Source organism: Takifugu flavidus, chromosome 1, assembly GCF_003711565.1.
Source record: "Takifugu flavidus isolate HTHZ2018 chromosome 1, ASM371156v2, whole genome shotgun sequence".
NCBI classification, from domain to species: domain Eukaryota; kingdom Metazoa; phylum Chordata; class Actinopteri; order Tetraodontiformes; family Tetraodontidae; genus Takifugu; species Takifugu flavidus.
Genome location: NC_079520.1, coordinates 16,059,059 through 16,081,534, shown reverse-complemented (window position 1 = coordinate 16,081,534; position 22,476 = coordinate 16,059,059). Strand labels below are relative to the sequence as shown.

General features: G+C 44.2%; 3 protein-coding genes across 7 annotated transcripts in view; 1 reads left to right on the top strand and 2 right to left on the bottom strand.

Annotated features, from left to right (window-relative positions):
• The first annotated feature begins 174 nt into the window (after nt 1-174).
• Nucleotides 175-3,147, top strand: psmc5 (proteasome 26S subunit, ATPase 5). Of its 2 annotated transcripts, XM_057028742.1 has the most exons (13): nt 214-252; nt 441-485; nt 798-869; nt 950-1,019; nt 1,109-1,206; nt 1,288-1,344; nt 1,450-1,680; nt 1,827-1,953; nt 2,043-2,233; nt 2,466-2,564; nt 2,637-2,747; nt 2,828-2,914; nt 2,992-3,147. In XM_057028742.1, exons 1-13 carry the CDS (start codon nt 229-231, stop codon nt 3,043-3,045), a joined length of 1,266 nt encoding a protein of 421 aa, XP_056884722.1. In that variant the 5' UTR covers nt 214-228; the 3' UTR covers nt 3,046-3,147. The 2 variants fall into 2 exon arrangements, with proteins under 2 accessions (XP_056884732.1, XP_056884722.1); XM_057028752.1 differs by lacking the exon at nt 441-485 and having other exon boundaries at nt 175-252.
• Nucleotides 3,052-15,436, bottom strand: mpp3b (MAGUK p55 scaffold protein 3b). Of its 4 annotated transcripts, XM_057028700.1 has the most exons (21): nt 13,219-13,375; nt 12,723-13,126; nt 11,544-11,706; nt 11,317-11,435; nt 9,553-9,630; nt 9,321-9,401; nt 8,518-8,655; nt 8,166-8,247; nt 7,725-7,810; nt 7,574-7,648; nt 6,913-7,109; nt 6,762-6,826; nt 5,944-5,961; nt 5,761-5,802; nt 5,105-5,170; nt 4,796-4,942; nt 4,561-4,641; nt 4,289-4,382; nt 4,047-4,155; nt 3,806-3,922; nt 3,052-3,731 (listed from the first exon to the last, which is right to left on the bottom strand). In XM_057028700.1, the coding sequence occupies exons 3-21, from the start codon at nt 11,566-11,568 to the stop codon at nt 3,552-3,554; spliced, it is 1,800 nt and encodes a 599-aa protein (XP_056884680.1). In that variant the 5' UTR covers nt 11,569-11,706; nt 12,723-13,126; nt 13,219-13,375; the 3' UTR covers nt 3,052-3,551. The 4 variants fall into 4 exon arrangements, with proteins under 4 accessions (XP_056884680.1, XP_056884664.1, XP_056884669.1 ...); XM_057028684.1 differs by lacking the exons at nt 12,723-13,126; nt 13,219-13,375 and adding an exon at nt 15,237-15,436; XM_057028689.1 differs by having other exon boundaries at nt 12,723-13,370.
• A 258-nt stretch (nt 15,437-15,694) lies between these two features.
• lrp2b (low density lipoprotein receptor-related protein 2b) overlaps nt 15,695-22,476 on the bottom strand; it is a 29,179-nt gene continuing 22,397 nt past the window's right edge. The window contains exons 61-81 of the mRNA XM_057028822.1: nt 22,341-22,457; nt 21,839-21,976; nt 21,526-21,648; nt 20,919-21,047; nt 20,668-20,799; nt 20,459-20,584; nt 19,911-20,054; nt 19,655-19,820; nt 19,410-19,538; nt 19,117-19,337; nt 18,864-19,046; nt 18,592-18,711; nt 18,371-18,458; nt 18,228-18,292; nt 17,870-18,041; nt 17,667-17,724; nt 17,047-17,178; nt 16,874-16,960; nt 16,609-16,686; nt 16,431-16,487; nt 15,695-16,266 (exon numbers count right to left, since the gene is read on the bottom strand). Of these exons, the coding sequence (XP_056884802.1) occupies nt 16,228-16,266; nt 16,431-16,487; nt 16,609-16,686; nt 16,874-16,960; nt 17,047-17,178; nt 17,667-17,724; nt 17,870-18,041; nt 18,228-18,292; nt 18,371-18,458; nt 18,592-18,711; nt 18,864-19,046; nt 19,117-19,337; nt 19,410-19,538; nt 19,655-19,820; nt 19,911-20,054; nt 20,459-20,584; nt 20,668-20,799; nt 20,919-21,047; nt 21,526-21,648; nt 21,839-21,976; nt 22,341-22,457 (2,504 nt within the window). The 3' untranslated portion in view covers nt 15,695-16,227. The remainder of the gene's footprint in view (nt 16,267-16,430; nt 16,488-16,608; nt 16,687-16,873; nt 16,961-17,046; nt 17,179-17,666; nt 17,725-17,869; nt 18,042-18,227; nt 18,293-18,370; nt 18,459-18,591; nt 18,712-18,863; nt 19,047-19,116; nt 19,338-19,409; nt 19,539-19,654; nt 19,821-19,910; nt 20,055-20,458; nt 20,585-20,667; nt 20,800-20,918; nt 21,048-21,525; nt 21,649-21,838; nt 21,977-22,340; nt 22,458-22,476) is intronic.

Below are 22,476 nucleotides of genomic sequence, written 5' to 3'. Positions count from 1 at the left end.
AGGTGTGGAGTTCTACAAACATCCATGGCTGCTCCTCCTCCTCTCAGTTTAAATCCAAAAAATATGTCTGAAACTGTGGAAAGTCACAGCTTTTTAAAGTCCAATTTTAACATCAAACGCGGCTATGTCGTTTCTCAACTCGGGCAGTAGGTGGCGGTGTGTTTAAAATGGTTCTAGTAGTGTTCCGGAAATGAGTCGGTCGCTAAAGCGGATGTAGAAAAATTCAACATGGAGGTAGACGGGATTGATAATGTAAGTGTGTTTTCTCTTGTCTCGCCAGTTTATTTTTGTTTTATTTGTGAACGGGCAATGCAGTAATAACGCGATTGTGTGAAATAGCTTCGTTATGGCTGTATTATGCGGTACTTATGTGTTGCGTGGTAAAGATTGAAGTATAACTTGAGTAAAGGCAATGTAGTACGTTTGCTGTCTCATTGTAGCTAGCTTGGCTAACCCGAATGACTGGCAGCAGCCTGTCTCCGCTTGTAAGTACCGCGTACACACAGGTTTAAATACTCCGGATAAAAATTTACCTTATATTGTGATCTTAACGTTTCATCTTTTATCGCCTAGTGAACATTTTTTACATTAAATATGTAGAGACAAACGGTCTGTTCTCCGCGTTAATGTCTTATTTCTTCGTTCATTTCGTTTGATTATCTGCTGAAAAGTAATCAGCAATACATGAATCCTACCGATCTTACTACATATTCCAAAAAGAACGGATTGTTCTTCTCGATGTCCGTAGAAGAAACCGCAACAGGCTTTTGTGTATAACAATGGTTGTGATTTGACAGATGGAGGTGGTGGAAAGTAAAGGAGGCTCCGGCCTCCGTCAGTACTACTTGTCAAAGATTGAAGAGCTACAGGTAAGCTTTGTAATTTGTATTAATCCACTGATTTGACTGCCAAAAAGTTAATTCTAACTATTAATGATCCTCTTTAACAGCTGACGGTGAATGAAAAAAGCCAAAATCTCAGACGTCTGCAAGCGCAGAGGAATGAACTCAATGCCAAGGGTATCGCCAAATATTGGTCTCACTCTGATAAAATTCCCATCTTTTCTAACAAAAGATACTAAAGCTATGTTTTTGGTTGATCTTTTCAGTCCGCCTGCTTCGAGAAGAGCTGCAGTTATTACAGGAGCAGGGGTCGTATGTAGGAGAAGTTGTTAGGGTTATGGACAAAAAGAAGGTTTTGGTCAAGGTATCTTTTGTTCCTTTTACTTGAACACTCTGGTTCGTGTGCTTGATCAATTCACTTCATACATTTTTCTAATATCTTCAGGTTCATCCAGAAGGAAAATTTGTAGTGGATGTGGACAAGAACATTGACATCAATGACGTTAGTATTGTAGTTCTTAGTTTTGCATGGCTTATGGGTATTGATAGTTTACTCCCAGTATCAATGAAAAACATGGTGGTTATGTCTCTGTTGAATCTTCATCAGGTGACTCCAAATTGCCGTGTGGCTCTGCGCAACGACAGCTACACCCTGCACAAGATCCTTCCCAACAAAGTGGATCCCCTGGTGTCCCTAATGATGGTGGAGAAGGTGCCAGACTCCACCTATGAGATGATTGGTGGCCTAGATAAACAAATCAAAGAGATCAAGGAAGTGATTGAGCTGCCTGTCAAGCACCCAGAGCTGTTCGAGGCTTTGGGCATTGCACAGCCCAAGGTGGGTCATTGAGAAGAAAGCAGTTTTCTACATTATCTGATGGGAAACAGGCCACTTTCATGTCGGGTTGTAAATTATATTTACTTTACATACTTCAGCTACTTTGTGACTTCATAAAACGTGTGTGTATGTTTGAACCCCTGCAGGGTGTACTCCTCTATGGCCCCCCGGGTACTGGAAAGACCCTTTTGGCCAGAGCTGTAGCCCACCACACTGACTGTACCTTCATCAGAGTGTCTGGCTCTGAACTGGTCCAGAAGTTTATTGGAGAGGGTCAGCAGCTCCTCCTTCCATAGTTCAGATTCATTTTGAATCCTAATTCATTTTGAAGCCTTCACTCATTTTCCTTCCCCCCCCCCCAGGTGCTCGCATGGTGCGTGAGCTGTTTGTGATGGCCCGAGAACATGCTCCTTCAATCATCTTCATGGATGAGATCGACTCCATCGGGTCCTCCCGTCTGGAGGGTGGCTCAGGGGGCGACAGCGAGGTGCAGAGAACAATGCTGGAACTTCTCAATCAGCTAGACGGCTTCGAAGCCACCAAGAACATCAAGGTACCACAAACAATCCCCTAGTAATTGCTCAAATCAAAACCTTCTCAAGATTCTTTTACTGACGCAACCGCAGCAGTTAATGAACCAAACTAGGTCATATAAATCCTTTGTCTATAAAAAGGCAATCTTGTGATGTAATGAGGGTCCTCCTTCCAAGACATGGCGAGCAACATTTATTTACTGCATTCCTTTCTAGTGCATTTCAGCTGTGACTCAAGGTTGTCTTTCTCAGGTCATAATGGCCACAAACCGTATTGACATTCTGGACTCGGCTTTACTCAGACCAGGCAGGATTGACAGGAAGATTGAGTTTCCTCCTCCAAATGAAGAGGTACGTCTCCTCCGGCGCGGATCCCCATGTTCATGTAGCGGTTTTTACAATATTCTCATTTTGCGTGAACAGGCCCGTCTGGACATTCTGAAGATCCACTCCAGGAAGATGAACCTGACTCGCGGCATTAATCTGAGGAAGATTGCGGAGCTGATGCCTGGAGCGTCTGGTGCCGAGGTCAAGGTGAGGATCTGCTGCGTGCTCTACGTCTCCATCGTTTCATGCACACAAACGCTCACGAGGGTGTGTGGTGTGTTTGTCAGGGCGTTTGCACAGAGGCAGGGATGTATGCTCTGAGGGAACGGAGGGTTCACGTGACCCAGGAGGACTTTGAGATGGCCGTGGCAAAGGTTTGTGTTCACCTGGGACCTTTCTACGTCTACGTGCTGTCAGATTCCTGCCCAATAAAACTGCTTGTTTTTAACAGGTGATGCAGAAAGACAGCGAGAAGAACATGTCAATCAAAAAGCTGTGGAAGTGAAAGGCCTTTTCTGTTCCGGCACACATGTATATTTTCCTTCTTTTGTTTGATTTACAGTTGTTACACAAGTCACTCTAAAGTAAATGTTTTCCCCCAATAACACCAACTGGCTCGTGGGTTTTGTCAGCCACTCTTTAGGTTCAACACCAACATGTTTTTCTTCTTTTAGACTCTAGCATGAGCAGATGGGCTGAGTCATCCCAGTTTCTGTGTAGTAAATGATATGGCACTTCACACTGTAGCTGCCATCACAGTAAACATCTCGGTAACCATGACACTGCCGCCCTCCTTCGGAGCTCCGTCCCCCGTCTTCTCCGCGGGCCCCTTTGAGTGGATACAGTTCAAAATGTTGCTTCATGATCAGACCAATTTTGCGACTTCCAGTCACTGTGGATATGTAGGACTGGTCCGGCTATGTTTGCAGAGTGGTTACTATGGCAGCGATCATACTTCCGTGCAGAGAATGCTTCCTGCAGTTTGTGCTGTGATCCAGCAGGTCAATCAGGTTAGAGCCTCAGCCAGGACGCAGGCACCCACTGGGGCTCCATCTGCACTCTGTCCAGCACCAGCTGCAGCTCTGCTAAGGCACTGGCGGGGTCCTCCTTCACCAGGATGTAGTCCACCCAGTGGCCATAGCATTCGTCCATCCTCTCGGCAGAACTCTTCATTTCCTGTAGGTCTTCCTCCTAGTCCGCACAAAGGGGGGGGGGATCAGCTGCAGTTCTACTTATTTCAAAAGTCAGCTGTTCCAGTAACTCACTGTGATCATAAAGCCGAGGGAGGAAGAAGAGCCGTGTTTCTTTTGACTCTCGGTGACGTGGGGCTTTACAAAGATGATGAATGGTTTGAACTCTGCCGTACGGAGAGTTTTCAGCACCTGAGTGAGGAGGTGAAATTGAATGGTTTTAAAGTTAAAAGTATCAGACTGTAACGATGCGTTTGGGGACCACATTAATAATGTGCAGGTCAATTACAGATATGGCCTGTGTGCAGCCACTAACCTCTGGTTGAACATCCATCAGACACACCTTGTTTTGACTCAACACTTTATGAATGGACTCCAAACTGGTGCCATACAGATTATCTTTGTACTCCCCATACTCGATAAATCTGCAGATGGAAATTCATCATGAACGTTTTTAGTCAATATGCACGAGCTGAACAGTGGACTCACTTTACGACCGTATCCTAAAAAGCATTTATTATGAATTTGCGTCCCTCGGCTAGAGACTTGAATACTTACTTGCCGTTGTGGATATCGGACTCAAAGGCAGCTCGGGTGATGAAGTGATACTCTATGCCCTCCCTCTCGTGACACTTCCGGGCTCGGGTGGTGTCTACGGGTCACATGCAAGGATGTGAAGCACATTAAATGTATCTATGACATGGTTCTAACGATGGTGGCTGTTTAACAGACAGGACACTCCGTCAGTGGTGTTGTGCTGCATAAAAACTTGGACTGTAAAATAGATCTGATGACCATGGAAGCCTCACACAGTGAAAACACACACTCACGGGGTACAGCCAGCCCATATCTTCGAGGATTTTCTGCGATCAGCTGCTGTTTAAGTTCACTGATCCGGGCTCCTACAGAACCTGTAAACATGTAATTAAACTTCTGAGCAGGATGATGACACGCACTCCTGTTTTGGTGAAACGTATCCTGAAAACCCCCAGATTGTTCAACACACAGCATTTTCACTTATGAGCGGAGCTGCTTGTGCGTCACCAATGCCCAGATTGAACGTACCGATCAGCACGATAAGACGAGGCCGATCACCGGGGCGGGGCAAATACTGCGTCACTTCTTCATAAATGCGAAAGTCTGCCTGATTGGCGTCTGGAGTCTTGGGTTCTTGACGGTCTTTCTTGAGGCGTAAATTTCTGCGCAGGCTGGCTGTCGTCCGGAAACATCCGTGTTAGAACACACTCAAAAACTCCTCAGTCTTCACTGAGCAACACAGGATACAGAACAAAGCCTGGTTCTCAAAAGTTTTCCTATTCTGGGTTGGACACCACAACAGACACATGGAGTAAGACCAAAAATCCAGAAGAGTACCTGAGTAAAAATCCCATGAGAAAGCATGGCCACAGAAGGTGGGGGCTGCCTTACTCTTGAGAGAAACTACAGCTCATATTAGATCATTGGCCATAAATCTCATCAGAACAGCAGACCATGAGCAGCCATGCATCTACCGTTCCACCGAACAAACGCTTAAAAGGCCTTTGGCGTGACGGGAGACTCACTTAGAAGCACAATCAGCTGCAACAGACAGTGTGTGAAAGCTCGCTGGCTGTGCTGCACATGTGCCACCACAAGGTCAGACAGGAAGAGCTGAGCTCAAAGTCAACAAGCACACAGCTACAGTCAGCAGTGCTGAAGAGCAAAGAAAAGGAAAAACCGGGGACGGTGCATGTTGATGGGTGGCAGAAGCAGAAAGGTGACTTTTACGTGACAATGGGAGGCCTTTTTGAGAGCCCCTGGGGGTGCATCAACCTGCATATTATATCATTTTAAACAGGAGGCCGGATTAACAGCAGGGACGTTTTGAACAGATCATCAGGTGGGTTTTAACAGAGGTGAGATGCTACATCTCGCTCTGACTCCAACTATGTAGCTGAACAGAAACAAAGCAGAACTACGCCACACCTGCAATCAAAATGAGATGAAGCTGCACACACAGACTCTGGTAGTCGGTGACGACGCCTCCTCACCTGTGTCCTTTCCATTCAAAGCTCCTTCACCATCACAGTCTTCTGCAGGGGGCCAGACAGGAGCAGGCGAGGAAGAAGAGTCGAGATTTTAAACAGTACGACAATTAGAGGGAGTATAAAGGTGAAACGGGTAAGCTGGGCAAGAACATTAAAAGGTGAATGCAAAGATTCATTTCTACCTACCTCTCTCAGCACGATCATCTGAGGTCAGCAATGCAAGAAACACACAAAAGCTGTGTGAAACGGCCTCTGACACCATCAGAGCGGATTTTAAAAGGCCAGTGTGTCAGAATGAGGCGAGGACATAGACTGTAAGAACTTATCTTCACCAAAAACCTCTTCACTTTCACAAAATGGATTTTTACCCAGACCATTTCCAGGCCAGAGGTCATTTATTGTCAATATTATATTATAATTATTATATCTAGGCTTCTGTACATACATGTAGAAGTGTGGGGGCACCCTAAATCAATATTTGTATAAATATTAGTGATAAAAACCAAGATCTACACAATAGAAATAACAATGTACAGACATAAACTAGGTGATTTAAAAAAATCTTTCAAACCCAAACCTTAACTTTACTCCAGTCGTGTTATTAGATTAATTTCAAAAAGTTCTAAAACATGAGTGCTGTCAACATGTGTGAAAATGTACTGTGAGCATAGTGTTGCATGATAACTGCATTTTTGAAGATTAGTCAGAGTTCATGTGGAGACACCAAATCAACTCACCCACCACCTGTTGTTTATCAAACCACTTTGTTTTACTCCACTAACAAATTGCCTTAGGAAATGAGACGGCAGATTATGTGGTTTTTGTTTGAGAGATTATCCTCAGATCCCCCGTTTGTCACATAATCTCTCTTTCTGTGCCTCCTTAGCTTGATGAAATTTAGTCAATGCATACTGTATCTGTAGATGTAAGCTTGTACATCTAGGATTATATTTTAGATTGTTGTAAATACTGTTAAACTGCAGATGCAAAATAGGCTTACATACACGTGGGGGCTTTAGATGATATCATGGCAGGGATAGATCCCATTTTCATCCTATATCTCAAGCGCCTGAAAAAAAAGAAGAGGAAATGTTTGTTTTGAAAGCGCAAACTGTATTAAGACATACATGCCATGCTATTTATACGACAGCTGACCTCTCCTGGAACTGAGTAGATGGGATGAGCGCGGCTCGCAGGCTGCAGTCGCCCACTCTCTTGGCCTGCCACCAGGTGGCGTCATCTTGGCTAACAACCTGCAGAATGTCCCGCCTCTTGAAAGGAAGCCCGGCCTCTTGGCACGGTGTGGCCTTGTCCTCATATGGTGTGTAGTCAAATAAGGCTCGAAGGTAGACCTTTGGAAATAGTTTCATATTTTATAAAGTAAAACTTGCTTTCTTGATGAGATCTGGATTGATACTACAATTAAGCTATAGAAGCCTTTTAGCTTAGCATAAGATCTAAAAAACAATGGAGGAAAGTAGTCACTAACAACTGTTAGTTGCTCATCATGATAAAGAAACTTTAATCCCAACCACAGGAAGCTTCTTTCTAGGTAGGTGGGAGTTCCCCGTGACCAAGTTCCAACACAGAGTTACTTCACAGGCTTTATCCAGATATTAAAATATGTCAGCTCTGTGAATGCTGCCTTTAAAACTGATTGGCTAAAAAAATCTTTCAGATAAAACTCCATCAGGGGAGGTGTTTGTTGGTAGATCCACATCCAAACAGATTAATAGGCTGTTGAGCTAAAATAGTCTTCTATTTGTGAAGTTTTTGAAGGTTCAATGTATCCGAGGAGAAAAGTTTGATTCCTCACCCGGCTTTCTTTCATCCTGTCATCTTCTGCAACAGCTGGAATAATTTTCAGTGTAATGGAACCCTGTGATTGGGACTGATAATCAAACAGCAGCAGTCATACTCAATAATACTTCAACAGAGTTATTGTGATCCTTTAGCTTCTTTTTTACCAGAATCTGGCTGATTTCATCTGGCCTTTTGTGTGTTACCAGATTTCCATTAACCTCTCGAAGCTCATCTCCAACGTGCACCAGCCCTGGAAAGACAAACAACACACACCCAAAGAACAATCTGGACAGATGCGATGGAAAAATCATCATATACACATCAGATGAACCAAATACAAGAGTTTTCCAGTGGAATCAAGTCATCTCCATGGCAAAGAGTCAGGAGCATCCCTTTTTTTAATCTCAAAATATGCAATCTTGCAGCTCTAATCTCAAGGATTTGATCTCCGACAGTTCACGGGGTTATACAACGTAATCTCCTCACTTTCCTGTCTGTGCTGCCGCAGAGATAAAAAAAAGAAGTCATTTTTTTGGAAGCCCACATTTGACAGAGAAATTAAACAGAGATTATCACACAGTGTTGACAGCGCTGTTTAGGCTCACCACTGCGGTCAGCCGCCCCTCCCCTCATGATCCTGGCCACTATTACAGCTCCTGTGGCCTCATCTCTTCGGATAGTCGCTCCCTGAATGAAAAGGCACAAATGTATTGACTGTAATGTTTAGAGGTAACTCAGGCAGCACTAAGCTAGGCGTGGCCAGCGTTGTCCGTCCTGCAGACACCATCTTTTCACAGACTTCATAGGTGTGATGTAAATGGGCTCTCGTTTATCAGGAAATGAAGCACATTTGAAAGAAATTAAATGAAACCATGGAGGCTGAATCACTGTCATATAGTCACAGTGATTTAACTAGTTGTTATTAAATTGTAATTCTGTAAATCTTTTTTTTCTCACCAGTGGCTCCTTGTTTTTCACTAGTCGAACAATTTTCACAGACTCTTCCTTCAAATCATTGTCTACGTCCTCGGGTAGTGGCGGCAACACCGGGTCAAAATTCTTCTGGGCCACCGTGTCGTGAGCTGACAGCACTGCCTTTAGAGAACAGAGATAAGTGTCATTGTAGCAGCAATAAAGAAGGAATTAAAAATATCTGGACACCCTTAAAAGTGGGTTCTTTGAGGAAAATCAAAGGAAGACAAGCTAGACGAGACAAAAAACACTAAGCTGCTCCTTTGTGGAAGCTTTTACAGTGAGCACGCAGCTCTGCGAGTCATCATGTTTGTGTTCACCAAGAGGCCAACAAGTTAAAAGTTAATCACTTGATTGATGAGCAGTGTGTGTGTGTGTGTGTGTGTGTGTGTGCTCGCGGAGGACAGAAGGAACCAATAGGCAGCTCTGACACGGCCATTACGTAACGGTGGAAAGTCAGAGCAGCTCGTGGGGGAAAACGCCAACATACAGCAGATCAGAAGCCTGAAAACTATTGCATAGGACGGAAAATTCAGAATTTACAGGAGTGCAATGAGCAGGGCTGTAGCCAATGGAGTGCCCAAAGCAAGATTTTCAAGTCCCCCCCACGACCGCGTATGTGGCGTCAGATTCCAGCTGTCGTTACCTTTGCTTCACACTCGATGGTGCTCCTCATGCGTCTTGCATTGCACAGTGGTTCGTAACAATTACACAGAAATAAGCAGATAAAATGGGGCCCCCTCCCAAACCTGGAGACCTTGCATAGTGTGTGTTCTGCGAGTATGTACCTTGATGTGTGGCGTGCTGAGCAGGTGAAGCAGTTCCCTCTCATCCTCCTCCAGTGGTTTGTTCTGAAGCTCCTCTGCAAGCTGGTCACATGAACAAAAGATTTCAAACATTGGACGACATCTCACTCTAATGCAACTTTAGAAAACACCTTAGCTAGACATTAAATACGTTCAATTACATTATAAATTAGTGTCCACTTTTGTTGCAGCATTGGCAAAAGATCACACTTACATCTTCTGCCAGACAGGAGGCGCTGTGCAGAACTGGAGTGGGGCTGTGTTTCTCGAACTCCTTCAATTTATCGTGGATCTGGACCGTAAAACCAACACACAAAGATGAAGTCCCATGACCCTAAAGGCAGCTCTAACTGAAAACATACATGTGAAACCTAAAGATACAGATTCTACAGCCGACTCTAGAAGCTAAGCTGCATTTTCGCTGCATTCCAAATTATTAGAAATTACATTTTCCTATATAACATATGAAAATGAGTCAGCATATTTTTCAAGTCATTAAGTGCTAGTGTACCTGTCAAGTGTCATTGAACAAACCTCCAACTAGCAACAGTAGCTTTATTTCAAAAACAAAAGACTTAAACTGCACTGTCCTAAATTATTATTCAAAATATTTTATAGGTTTTAAAGAACTGAAAATGGTAGTTTATTAAATTTGCAGCATTAGGTCATATTTACTGAAATCAAAAGCTATTTCTATCAAAACCCCCTGAACTGGTCAAGTTACAGTTTAACATCAGACCCCCTTATTTGATAGCATCACAATCCTTGCAACCATTGAACTTCCGAGGTTTTGTAGAGTTTCTGCTTGAATTTCCTTGTAGGATATCAGAGTAGCCTCCCAGAGGTGCTGTTTGGATTCTCCAAAGATTCTTAAGAGGGCTGAGCTCACAGGAGGACCGGGGAGGCCGGGTTTCTCTCCTTTCATGCCCATAGCGGCCGCTGATGCAGAGGAATTCGTTGCATATTCCACGCAGCATAATGGTGCATTGTCATGCATGAAGATGGATTTTGTTACAGAAAGCAGGGTTCTTCTTTTATAGGAATATCTGTTGATTTCAGTAAATGTGACCTCACAAAGCTGTAAATTCAACCAATGATCATTTTCAGTTCTTTACAACCTAAAAAATGTTTTGAAACTCTGTTCTAAGTAATAATTTCAAACAGCGCATTTTAAAAGCTACTGTTATCATTGGGAGGTTTGTTTAATGACTTTAATAATTATTCTGTGGTTGATGGTGCACGGCCACTGGTGCAGCCACTAGTGCAGCCACTGGTGCACGGCCACTGGTGCACGGCCACTGGTGCAGCCATTGGTGCACGGCCACTGGTGCACGGCCACTGGTGCAGCTACTAGTGCAGCCACTGGTGCACGGCCACTGGTGCAGCTACTAGTGCCGCCACTGGTGTACGGCCACTGGTGCACGGCCACTGGTGCACGGCCACTGGTGCACGGCCACTGGTGCAGCTACTAGTGCAGCCACTGGTGCACGGCCACTGGTGCACGGCCACTGGTGCACGTCCACTGGTGCACGGCCACTGGTGCAGCTACTAGTGCAGCCACTGGTGCACGGCCACTGGTGCACGGCCACTGGTGCAGCTACTAGTGCAGCCACTGGTGTACGGCCACTGGTGCAGCTACTAGTGCAGCCACTGGTGCACGGCCACTGGTGCACGGCCACTGGTGCACAGCCACTGGTGCACGGCCACTGGTGCACGGCCACTGGTGCAGCCACTGGTGCACGGCCACTGGTGCACGGCCACTGGTGCACGGCCACTGGTGCACGGCCACTGGTGCAGCTACTAGTGCACGTCCACTGGTGCACGTCCACTGGTGCAGCTACTAGTGCACGTCCACTGGTGCACGGCCACTGGTGCAGCTACTGGTGCACGTCCACTGGTGCACGGCCACTGGTGCACGGCCACTGGTGCACGGCCACTGTTCATAAAACCATGAGACTTTTTAAGAGAGGTCATCAACCTTCATGATGTAACTGAGGCTCTTCTCACTGAAGACATCTTTGAGGAAGACCAGGTCTTCTTTGTGGTTAGTGTCTGGATGGAGCTGAGAGGTGAGCAGGGCCAGAGTCTCATGCAGCCCTACGGAGCACAAAAGAACCAAAATGATGACAGCAAACTACAAAAAAACAAACAGCACGAAGCGCCAGAGAGCATCAACAAGCAGCCTGAGCTGGTGTGTTGCCGTACCTGTGCTGGCAGACACGATGGGCATGGCTTCAGTCGTACAGAGGAGGCAGTGGGGAGCAGGGGGAGAACAGGCAAAATAAAGGCAGTAAATCCTCCGTCTGTCCACCCGTCCGTCCGCTCGTCTGTCCCTCCTGCACAGCTTAAGTGGAGGCCAAGAGGAAAGCTGCAAACACAAAAACAAAAATCAACTCAGCATGGTAACAACAAAAATCTAATTCCAAATGTATGAAATTGAGCTTTCCTCCATTCCTATAAGAGTAAATGTTTTAAACAACCGTATTTAATCCGCAACTATTATAAATGAATAGGCCTTGAGCCACTTCACAGAAACCCACAGCCTGACCGCCCACAGGTTCTTCATACAGTTCAGAAATAACTTTTTACATTGCTGTTACAGTGTCCTGTTGGAAAACATGATTTCAGAGGATAATTTATCTCCATAATCTCCCCCTTAATATGATCAGGTTATTAGGGTTCCCCTTTTTCTAAACAAGGCTAATTATTAATTAGAGATCAGGCATCTGTGTTGCTCCGCCAGTTCAATCTGATCAAGGTAGCCGGCAGGTGTATGAAAATACTCACCTCACCCTTGTGTTCAAACACAAACAGCTGGTCAGTTTTTATTTCGCAGTATATTATGTAGAGGCAGAACATCAGAAAATGCCACTGTAGGACATCAATGAGCCGCCAATAAAGGCCAAGTGAAGATTTCCCAGAGGAACTTAGTGCTGTAATGAGATCAGCCGTGCCTAAAGCAGTACCAGCCATGCACCTCCTGTGGGAGGCAGATTTAGGCAATAACCACAGGCAGATCACATGAGTGGCAGTGACGAGCTGCCAAGTGAATCGAGTATTTTCATCAACCTACACATTATTCAGTTCAATAGCACACGCGGACTGAAGGACCTCACAGCAGGCAGCAGCCTCGGCAGGTGGAACCCCTGCAGTTAACATTCTGGTTAAATAATTATTGCAGTGTGAAACCTACATTTCCATCAACAATGGAGTAAAATTCCTTCAGGCCAGTGGAGTGCTAAAAATCAACATTCCTAAAAAGTTGGCTCATTGCCGCCATCGCTGGATTACCTGCCTATGTGTCTACTGCAGTGTTATTACTGGCAGCACTGGTATGAAGAAGGTCAGTAGTGTCAGCTTGCTGTCTCTGATTAACCAACATACCTGGATGCTAAAGGCAATTCCAAAAAACAGGCATTTATTTAGCTTGATGGCCTGTGTACACAAAGCCCCAGCTGGACCTTCCTCTCTGACACACTGGTACACTTCTCACCACTTTAGAGATGGTTAATTCATGCAGTACTGGTGGAGACCAGGACTGACCACAAGGAGACACCTGGGGGCTGTTGAGAATCATCATACACAAATAATCCTTTGCATGCAGCTTTGGAATTCATTATTTTGCTAGCAGAGAGCAAGGAAATAGTATTCCAGGACATGTGTCTGCTCTGGGAATCATCACACATCACTGTCTCTCTTCACTTGCAGACTTTTCTGAGGAGACATGATGGTGGTTTCCAGTTTCATTCTTGAACACAAGCTTTAACGTCAGGGGGCGGGAGCTCAGTCTGTTGGGGAGAAGAGAAGGGTTTTTGGTTCAAGACACAACATATGGAAGGTGTTCTGGTAGTAGTGGGAGCAGGGGAAGGTGCTGGAACACCTTCAGAGCAATGCCGAGGTCCCCTTGAACAAGATGCTGCACCCACAGGCGTACTGTTGCTTCTCCCCTAAGCAGGCTCCAGCTCCCTCCCTGTGACCCTGAAAGGGATGACGCGGTCAAGTATAGTGATAATTCCATCCTGACCACCTTTGAAAGCGGATCCAATTAGAATCCCTCCTCAATCCATCCAGTGAGTTTACACCTGCTCTTTAATGTGCTCAAATCCTCTCTGATCCGGTCACCAGAAGCATGTTAATGGCAGGCGATCGACTGATTGATTAAGTGAGTCGTGGATTGATTGAAGGCTTGTTGTGCAGCAAAGCTTCAATTAGAAATGATTCCTCATATCAGTCTGACCATGGCGGCAGGGCAAAACAGCATCTTTATCGAGCCTTTCCTCTCTCCCATCAATAGCATCTGGACGCTCAAGGTTCTGCCATATGCTGGTATTATCAATCCTCCTTGATTGGAGATAGCTGTGCTCAGCTTTGCCCGTGGCGATGTATGTCAGGGAATAAAATAAAAAGAAGATTAGAAAGTACTGGGAGATTAGAAGAGCAGCTGAGTAGCAACAACAGCTGCACTGACAAAAACTGTGAAAGAATAGAAAGACAACCTTTGCTTGCCACATTTCTGATTCTGTGTAATTATGAGGGATCATCATTAACATGTTGCTTGACCTCATGTCCCAAACGTGCAGTAAGGCCACCTGTCTGCCAGATTCATTTAATGTTTTCCAGTCCCGAGAGGAAGATGGAGAGGGGCGAGGTCACCAGTACACCACAGAAGCCATCTGCCCACCACTCTGTGTGTGTGTGTGTGTGTGTGTGTGTGTGTGTGTGTGTGTGTGTGTGTGTGTGTGTGGCCCACCGATGCCACCCCCATGGCTCCTCTTGGATTTTTGGACAGATTTCATTCCAATATCCATTTGGACAAATAAAGTTGCGCGTTGTGCATTTCACAGAGGCATTAGGATCATCTATAGCCGGCAGACACAGCATTTGGTGTCTCTCAATTCAAAGAAGTGACATGTTCTCTGAGAGCATTGATCAGGCGTGACGACTCCACATGATGACTTCCCTCTAAATGAAAAGAAGCTCATTATTGCATCCCAGCATGAATGATGATTATTACTTCAGCAGTTTCATGGTTTCTAATGGCCAGAGGCTGAGGATGTGCAGATGGAGCACCTGATCCGCCACCCTCAATACATATTCTTTATCTATAATCGATCCTTCCCACATTTAAAGTTCACCTATTTTTGTATACATACACCTGAGATTCTCATTGTTTTTGGCTACAAAATGCTGGAAAATCCAAGTAGCATAGAGGAGGTCAGAGAAGCCAGACAGCTTTTAAGAGGCTTAAAAGATCACATCCAGATACCTTTAGCACACCTACACTGATACTGCAGAATAAGGATGCAGTGTCAAATCCACCGGCTGCATTTAGGTTTGTGTCCAGAGGCACTGTTTTCTATTTTTAATTGTTCCAATCAATTTTCTTCAATCCGGGGAGGTCGGACAGCCCCAACTGGACCTGCTTTCGAAGCATCCGCTTTGTTTACATTTAAAGACACCTCAAAATAGCCTCAACCATGTGCTTTCTCCTGATCTACTGCACGCTGGTGAGGTCCCCTAAATAGTTATGGTGCAAATGTTGCCTGAAAGACATTGTTCTGACCCAGGCAGAGCCCAAAGCTCCTGCCTCAGCACGGATCAGCACCCTAGTCGGAATTTCTCTGGTCTTCGGTCATTGAACGGCTTCTGCAGCGCGCGCCTCCCGGGCTGTGGCTGCACCATCAATCACAGGTGACACACACCCCTCATTAATGGGCACCCTTTTAGTCGCGCTGCAATTAATAAAGAGGCCTTAAATACAGAATCAGTTCGGTTAAAGACAAAACAAGGTCTAATGTGTGTGTTTGTGCGTGTGTGTTGACGGTGTCCCCGAAGCTTTGAATCTGTCATTGTGACGCAGACACGCGCGGAGGTAAAGAGTTGATATCGTGATTTTACCTTGTTGAACGCGGCACCGGCTCGGTCAAAGCTCTCGCCTGCTCTTGGCTCTTTTCTGTCGTTTTCAGGTTGGATATCTGTCCTTCTTCATCCAACTCTCACAAACGAAGCTCATTTATTTCTCCGCTCCATCAATCGCACAAAGGTCCGCGAGCCTCGGTCCCCCCCTACTGGCTATTCGCTCTCGCGCTCTGTGGTGTTGCCTTCGTGATTGCTCGGAATATTTGCCTGAAGTCCCGTTTGCGGCGTAGGTCCACGCCGTAGACAGGATTAACTGTGGAGTCTACTGTTAATTATTCAAAAGAAGCTCAACCTTTGTAACCTTACATATATGGAACCTTCTTTTGTGTGGCAAGACGCAGAAATGGTTCCTCCTGGAATGAGGCTTTTCCTTGTGTAGTCGCTGTTTGTTTGTGCCTGCATAGATTTTATGTGCGTAGGGAAAAAAGAAGCAGATCTTCTTTGTTACTTCTTTATTAAAGAACACGTTATAAAAAGCGGAGCAAGAGAAAAGCGGTAAGAGTTGATGGAATGGGTAAAGGTGTTAAAAAGAGTGAAAAGTGGGAAGATGGACCAGTCGAGTAAAAATCATTAAAAAAAATCAGTAGTCATTGCAAAAATTGGGCGTTTCTGTCTGTTCTTGAATGCAGCACATTAAAGACCCTTTATGGGAGCCAAATAAAACGTCGTGCATTTGTCAGACTGTTTTTAATTACATTTTAAAAGATCGCATTTTTTTTAAATATATAACATTTACACACTTTCAATCAATGCATGATTATAAAACACACCTTATATTGGCGAAATGAAATCAATGTAAAATATTATTTATTGTAAACAAATAGCTACCATGAAACCCAAGTTAAATGCACATATTTCTTTCTTCTGAAAATTGTTTTGGTTGATTTGTTCCAGGTCTGACTCCAGTGCCTTGGCATGCTCAGTGAATAAGAAAGAGATTTCTTATTCAATCTAGTCTCTGATGTGCAGTTCATATGTCAGAGTCAGAAGCAGCTGCGTGTGTGTTCTCCTGCAGGGCAAAAAAGTTAGAGAAATTTTAAGCATCATATGAAAGGTGTAGAATTCCTGTAGTTCTCCAAGTCTATCCTTTTCACATCTTCAACGATAAACAACTCTTCCTGTATATACTTTTGTATACTGTTTATTTCAGCATTAATTTCATTTTGGGCTCACCGTGTATGTGGGGTTTTTGAAAGATACAAAAATGTCATCTTCAATAGGTTCAAACTGCTGGAAATACACAAAAAATGAAATACTTCAACAAGATTACTCTGACAACACCTGGCCATTAACTGTTCTACATATAAATTTTCAGAGAACTTTATTGTTGTTCAAGTTAATGTGTTAATACCTGAGTGGGTGAAGCAGTCGGCTGAGCAGAGGCAACATTTTCTCCACCCGAGACATATGCTGGATTTTCAAAAGCCTCCTAGAGTGGCCACAAAGAATAAAACATAAAAATAACCCAAGATAATATACAAGAAAAGCAAAACATTAATTTTAGTAAACACTCCAAAGCAGCTAAACTAGACTTTGTCTAACTACACTGTTAGTCACGTAAGGTTTGAACACATGAGGAAAAACTAAAAAATGTAATCGGTCAGCATGTGACAAACCTTGTTCTCATTGGCAGGTTTGTTTCTACTTTTGGTTGGCTCATCCATGATTTGTAATTCTTTACTGTACAGTGGATTAATGTGCTCCTGAGGAAGCAAACAGCAATCATAGTCAACGTAATAATATAACAACATCCACACAGCAGGAGGAAGCGCCAATGCTGTTTTCTGACCTTGTTGGCTCCATCAGGAGCTGAAGATCCTGCCAACATGCCTGTGGGAACAGGACCTCTTCCAGCATCATATCCTGGGTTCTCAAAACTCTTTTCCTGAGTGTCCACAATAGGTACAGATATACAGGTAACCTATACATTCAGGAGAAGAATAGAACTGTAACAGAAACTAAAAGAAAAGCTTATTGAGGTGCATTATTTTCATATCTGAATCTCGACATCAAAGATATACAGATATATATAGATATATATTTGGTCTGTAGGGGATATGCTGACAAGGGAAGGGTTCTCGGTTCAAGTACAAGGTGTTCTGGTAGGAGGGAGAGGTGCCAGAACACCCTCAGAGCAGTGCTGAGGTACCCTTGAGCAAGGTACCGAACCCCCAAATGCTCACATAGAGCCCTGCGCTGAGCTGGCGATCCATCCAGGTGTGGACCCTGCTTTCCCCATATATGCACCCTCCCCCTCACCCCAAAAGGGTAAAAGTGGTTAAGAAGATGAACAAAAAAGACAAAAAATGAAAATAAATTCTAAATCCCCCAATTTTTTGGGAATGTCTCGTTTTAAATGTACTGATAACAATCTTTCCACACAACGGATTAATCCATGATGCTACTGACCACATCAGAATTCTCCCTTGGTTCAGTACCATCCGTTGCCGATGGAGCCACTCTGTTTCTGTAAAACATCAACATATGTTCAAACTGTAACAAGATGCCAAACACTCCCTCACACACACTGGCAAGATGGCAAAACAAACATGACATGTGCGGTTCAATTGTATAAAATACGTCTCAGCGACAGAAATTCACAGTGCTTTTACCTGAAGCTTGGAAAGTTGGACACGGAAGGCATTGAGGGCATTGAGGGCATTGATGGCATACTTGGCAAGTTACTCCGTAGCCTGTCCACTAGTTTGGGGTTCCTCTTGGTAGCGTAGAAGAAAGCAATGAGCAGAAGCACGACAGCAACTGTCACTCCAATGGCGATTCCAACTGAGATTAAGACAAAAACATCTTATTAATAAGATGAAGTCCACTTACTCTGAAAGTGACAATAAAAATGAGTTGTGACACTGTGACAAGTGAGTTTCAAACTTAATTTCATTGTATTTTGACAATGACAATAATGCTTCTTATTGCTGATAAATTATATTTCACATAAGCAATGAAATCACTCACTTGAAGAGGCAATTATGCTGTTGTTGTTCTTCTGGCAATATTCTCCCTCCCACCCTGGAGGACATCTGTAAATAAAAACACAGGGATCAACACACTGTTACATTCAACATCCTCTTCCTCTGACGGCACCTTTGATGTCTTACTTGCAAAGAGCCTTGTTGTCATCGAAATAGCAGGTACCACCATTTTGACACTGACAGGGAGGGGGCATGGTTGGTGGTGGTTCTAACCCTGAAAAAAAAAACCGTGCCATTACAGGGCAGCACACATCAGCGGGCAGCAAAATAGAAATTCCATCTCATGGCAACAATGAGGGAATGTTTTACTGAAAAGCTAAAAGAATTCGATCAAAGTCGTTTCCTACCAGCATCGCATTCGGTTTTACTCCCCGCTATGAACTTGGTGCCCTCTGGGCAGGCGCAGGTGTACCCTCCAGGTCGGAGCAAACACAGATGGCTGCAGATTCCCTTACATGGATTCTTCACTACACATCAACAGAAAGCTCAGAGACTAGAAATACATAGCTGATATACTTTCTGTGTAAAAGGTTTTGTTGATGGATAGAAACTAAACATACAAACACAAGGTTGTGATAGTCAATAGTCAACTGCTGATGTAGAAAAGTGTGCTGCTTACTGGCTATTGAGTTGTATCTCTGCTGCTGGTACACAGAGACCTGGGTCAGCCAGGGTCCACCAGTCAGCAACTTGGTCTTGGTTCCACGACCAAATTTGTCCTGTCGGAACACCTCTCCTTTCTCCTGAGTGCTCCAGTAAACATGGTCCTCGAACACACTAACGCTGAAGGGGTTCCTCACGTCTAAGGGAGAAAGCTGACCAGTTTAGAAGAGCACTGAATTACCCCTTAAAGGTCTGATGTTAACCCTTACCTATGAAGACGGAAGTTCTACGATCATTTCCTGATGGCAGGATGGATTCAATACGACTTTCCTTTGAGTCAGACCAGTAAATTCGGTCATTGTTGGTAAAGTCAATTGACAAGCCAGTGGGCCAACCCAGGCCATCGGCTACCAGGACTTTCCTGCTTTGACCGTCCAGCCAAGAACACTCAATCTTGGCGGCATCTCCGCGGTCAGCCCAGTACAGCATACTGAAAGTCATTGGGGCAATTAAAACAGGAAACAAGCGACTTCTTTCTCAACTAGAGGTCTACGTGTCTCACCCTAAGCGTGGGTTGACAGCCACAGCAGAGGGGTGGCCGAGGTCAGTCTTGACCAGGTGTTTCCTATAACGTCCATCCAGCAAAGCCACCTCTAACCGCTTTAACCTGGAGTCTGCCCAGTAAAGGTTTCTATGGACAGAACATAAGCTATTCATGGAACACGCTTATGATCCTTTACAAGTTTCACCATTTTAATAATGATCAAGACAACATAAGCGCATGAGGCCATGTTGATGTAAACACACCTGCCCACCCAGTCCACAGCGATGCCATCAGGCGTGGTGATGTATTTAATATCAAGGGTTATGGAAGCTGCAATGTTGTTGCTGCCATCATCCACAGAAGGTATGTAAGCTCTTTTAATAGCACCTGCCTTAGAGTCCTTACTGGCTACAGTGAAGTATACCATACCTGACAAAAACCACAAGTGCATCACACATCAGGTCAATCTCCTGACGTGGGAGTTATCATTAATTGGTTTTCAGTACTCATACAACTTACTTAATCCGGTGTTGTTGTGGTCCCAGTCATAATCCAAAGCCATAATGTGCTCTTCCTCTTCCAGGAAATTATGGTAAGCCTCTGTTTGTAAGTTGAACCTTCGGATTCGGATGTTCTCTGGCAGAAGCAGCAGGGGGGTGGCTCCTGAACACAAAATGATCATCAGTAAGATGTCCAAGGTGTTCCGCATCTTCATGTTGATTTTGTTCTTAAACAATGACTCAGCTAAAAAAAATCCTTTATGATAGATCATTATGTCATGATATCTCACATCAAGGCTGATTACTCAAATAAAACCAAATACCTAACAAACATCATCACAGTGGCTCTCAGTAAATGCACTCAAGTGACACTGAAGCCTCATTTTAATAAACTCGCAGCGTTAGATATTTAATTTGAGTTTCTGGCAGTGGTGGTTGGCCCAGTAACACGCTTTTTACTGATTCTACAAATAAAATGAATTATAATCAAAGTTCAATTATCATTCATACTGTAAGAACATTTATGGCATTCATTGAAAGCTGAAGCTGTCACAAGACTGTGCTCACCCTCAGCCTCACACATTTTGCCGTCGCCTACTTTCCGGTACCCAGACGCACACTCGCAGTCGTAGCTGCCCTTGGTGTTTTTACAGAACTGAGGACAGGTGCCGTAAATCTGACACTCATCGATGTCTGTAAGCATGAAAATAATGTGAGAAAGACTCTTGAGTTGGTGGTGGTGGTGTGTGTGTGTGTGTGTGTGTGAGTGTGTGTACCTAGGCAGGTGGAGGTGCTGTCTGGATCCACTTTGTATCCAGGTCTGCAGGAGCAGATGAAGCCGGTGCCGTTCAAATTGGTGCACACGTGCTGGCACACCTTCTCATCACAGTTTCTGTCATGGCCAAAGTCTAGATTTAAAACACACAGAACCAGTTTAACTCATTTTCAGTGGTTTTTACCAGTCCCATAGAATAGAAAATAAAACAACTTATCCTGAATGAAACAGTTAGTGGATTATTCTACTTACTGCAGCCCATTTCATCAGTGAGGTCCCCACAGTTGTCATTGTGGTCACATACATATGGCAACGCGACACAGTGCCCATTGGAGCACTTAAACTCCTCTAGTGTGCAGGGAGCCAGTGTGGGCTCACGGCCTGAGAAGGACACAATTAAAAGTGAGTCAGAGCCATAAATACACAAGGTGGGTTGTGTGGAAATATGCCCACGTCCACTTCACTAAAATTAGAAAAGCTTTCTCTGTATTGTCCAACAATATAAGTCTGAATACAGAAAAGTGTGTTTTGCCACAGTATAATAAAACAGATTCATCTCATACAAAGCAGTATTTCAAAGCTTCGCTTCTTCTTTTTCCACGCAACGAAAGGATTTTTCAATGTCCAATAACCTTCTAATCTCTTCTCAAAATAATTTGCTCTGATTGATGTTTAATCTGATTGTGTAACTATATTATATGATCTGGGCCCAAGGTCAGGTGCACATTCAAATGTCATTGTCCTAGATATCTAGACTCAACTTCTTTTCCAGACTAAGAAACTAAACTCTGAGCAATAGGCAAGGTATAATTTACAAAAGGCTGCAACATCTCAGTGAGCGTGTGTGTGAGAGACATACACAGATCCTCCGTCTCATCACTGTTATCTCCACAGTCATCCTTCTGATTGCACAGCAAACCAGAGTAGATACAGTATCCGTTTGCACAGCGGAACTTGGACGGCATCTCACAGGTGATGTTCACTGCTCACACAAATAAAAAACAGAGCAACATTAAAAGCAGGCCCTAACTCATTGTTAGCACCAACCCTCATCTGTCAAATGTGATAGTTATTAGCATAAAAACATAAACAACATAAAAATGTTTTTATCGCCGCGAATGAAGATGGAATTATAATGTGCCTCAAACTAAATTAAAAGAAAGGCTTCTCACAGCATAAACTGAGCTGTTCATCAGAGCGGTCCCCACAGTCATCAGTTCCATCGCAAACCCAACTCTGGCTGACACACAGATGGTTCGAGCATTCAAACTGGTCTGGATGGCACCAGCGACCTCCTGGGTAACGAGTAGCTGTTGTGGAGGTGAAAAACACAGATTTAATTTGCCTTGTGCGAATAGACTCTCAACAGGTCATGAGTTCACTCATTATCTATAATAGTTGTCTTTTATGGGACCACTTTCTGCCTAAGAAGGTAAAAGATCCTGAACAGAGAATAGCCTGCCTACTCACTCTGCATTCATCTTTTGTTCAAAGCCTTTAGAAAACTGCACTTGCTACCATGGAAATACATCCCAAGAAGATTAAACATTTTCATATTTCCACACATTCAAAAATATCTCATTATTTGATACATGCTCATGGACAGTACATATTTTAAGCACAAATAATAGACATTTATGAAATGACTACAAACCCGAAATGAGGTTTACTTACGGCAGTTGGTCTCATCTGAGAGGTCCACACAATCACGCCGGCCATCACACTGCAGAGCAGCGGGGATGCAGTGACCTGAATCACATTGGAAAAAGCCTGGACGACACGTCTGTAGCTCTAAAAGACAGCCGGGATA

Coding starts and splice junctions, on each gene's coding strand:
- mpp3b (XM_057028684.1), bottom strand. CDS start 11,568: ATGCCCATCGTGTCTGCCAGCACAG. Junction 11,436..11,543: donor CATCGTGTCTGCCAGCACAG/GTACGGCAACAC, acceptor TGTGCTCCGTAG/GGCTGCATGAGACTCTGGCC. Junction 4,943..5,104: donor CTCATGGGATTTTTACTCAG/GTACTCTTCTGG, acceptor TCCGGACGACAG/CCAGCCTGCGCAGAAATTTA.
- psmc5 (XM_057028742.1), top strand. CDS start 229: ATGGAGGTAGACGGGATTGATAAT. Junction 486..797: donor GCAGCAGCCTGTCTCCGCTT/GTAAGTACCGCG, acceptor GTGATTTGACAG/ATGGAGGTGGTGGAAAGTAA. Junction 870..949: donor CAAAGATTGAAGAGCTACAG/GTAAGCTTTGTA, acceptor CCTCTTTAACAG/CTGACGGTGAATGAAAAAAG.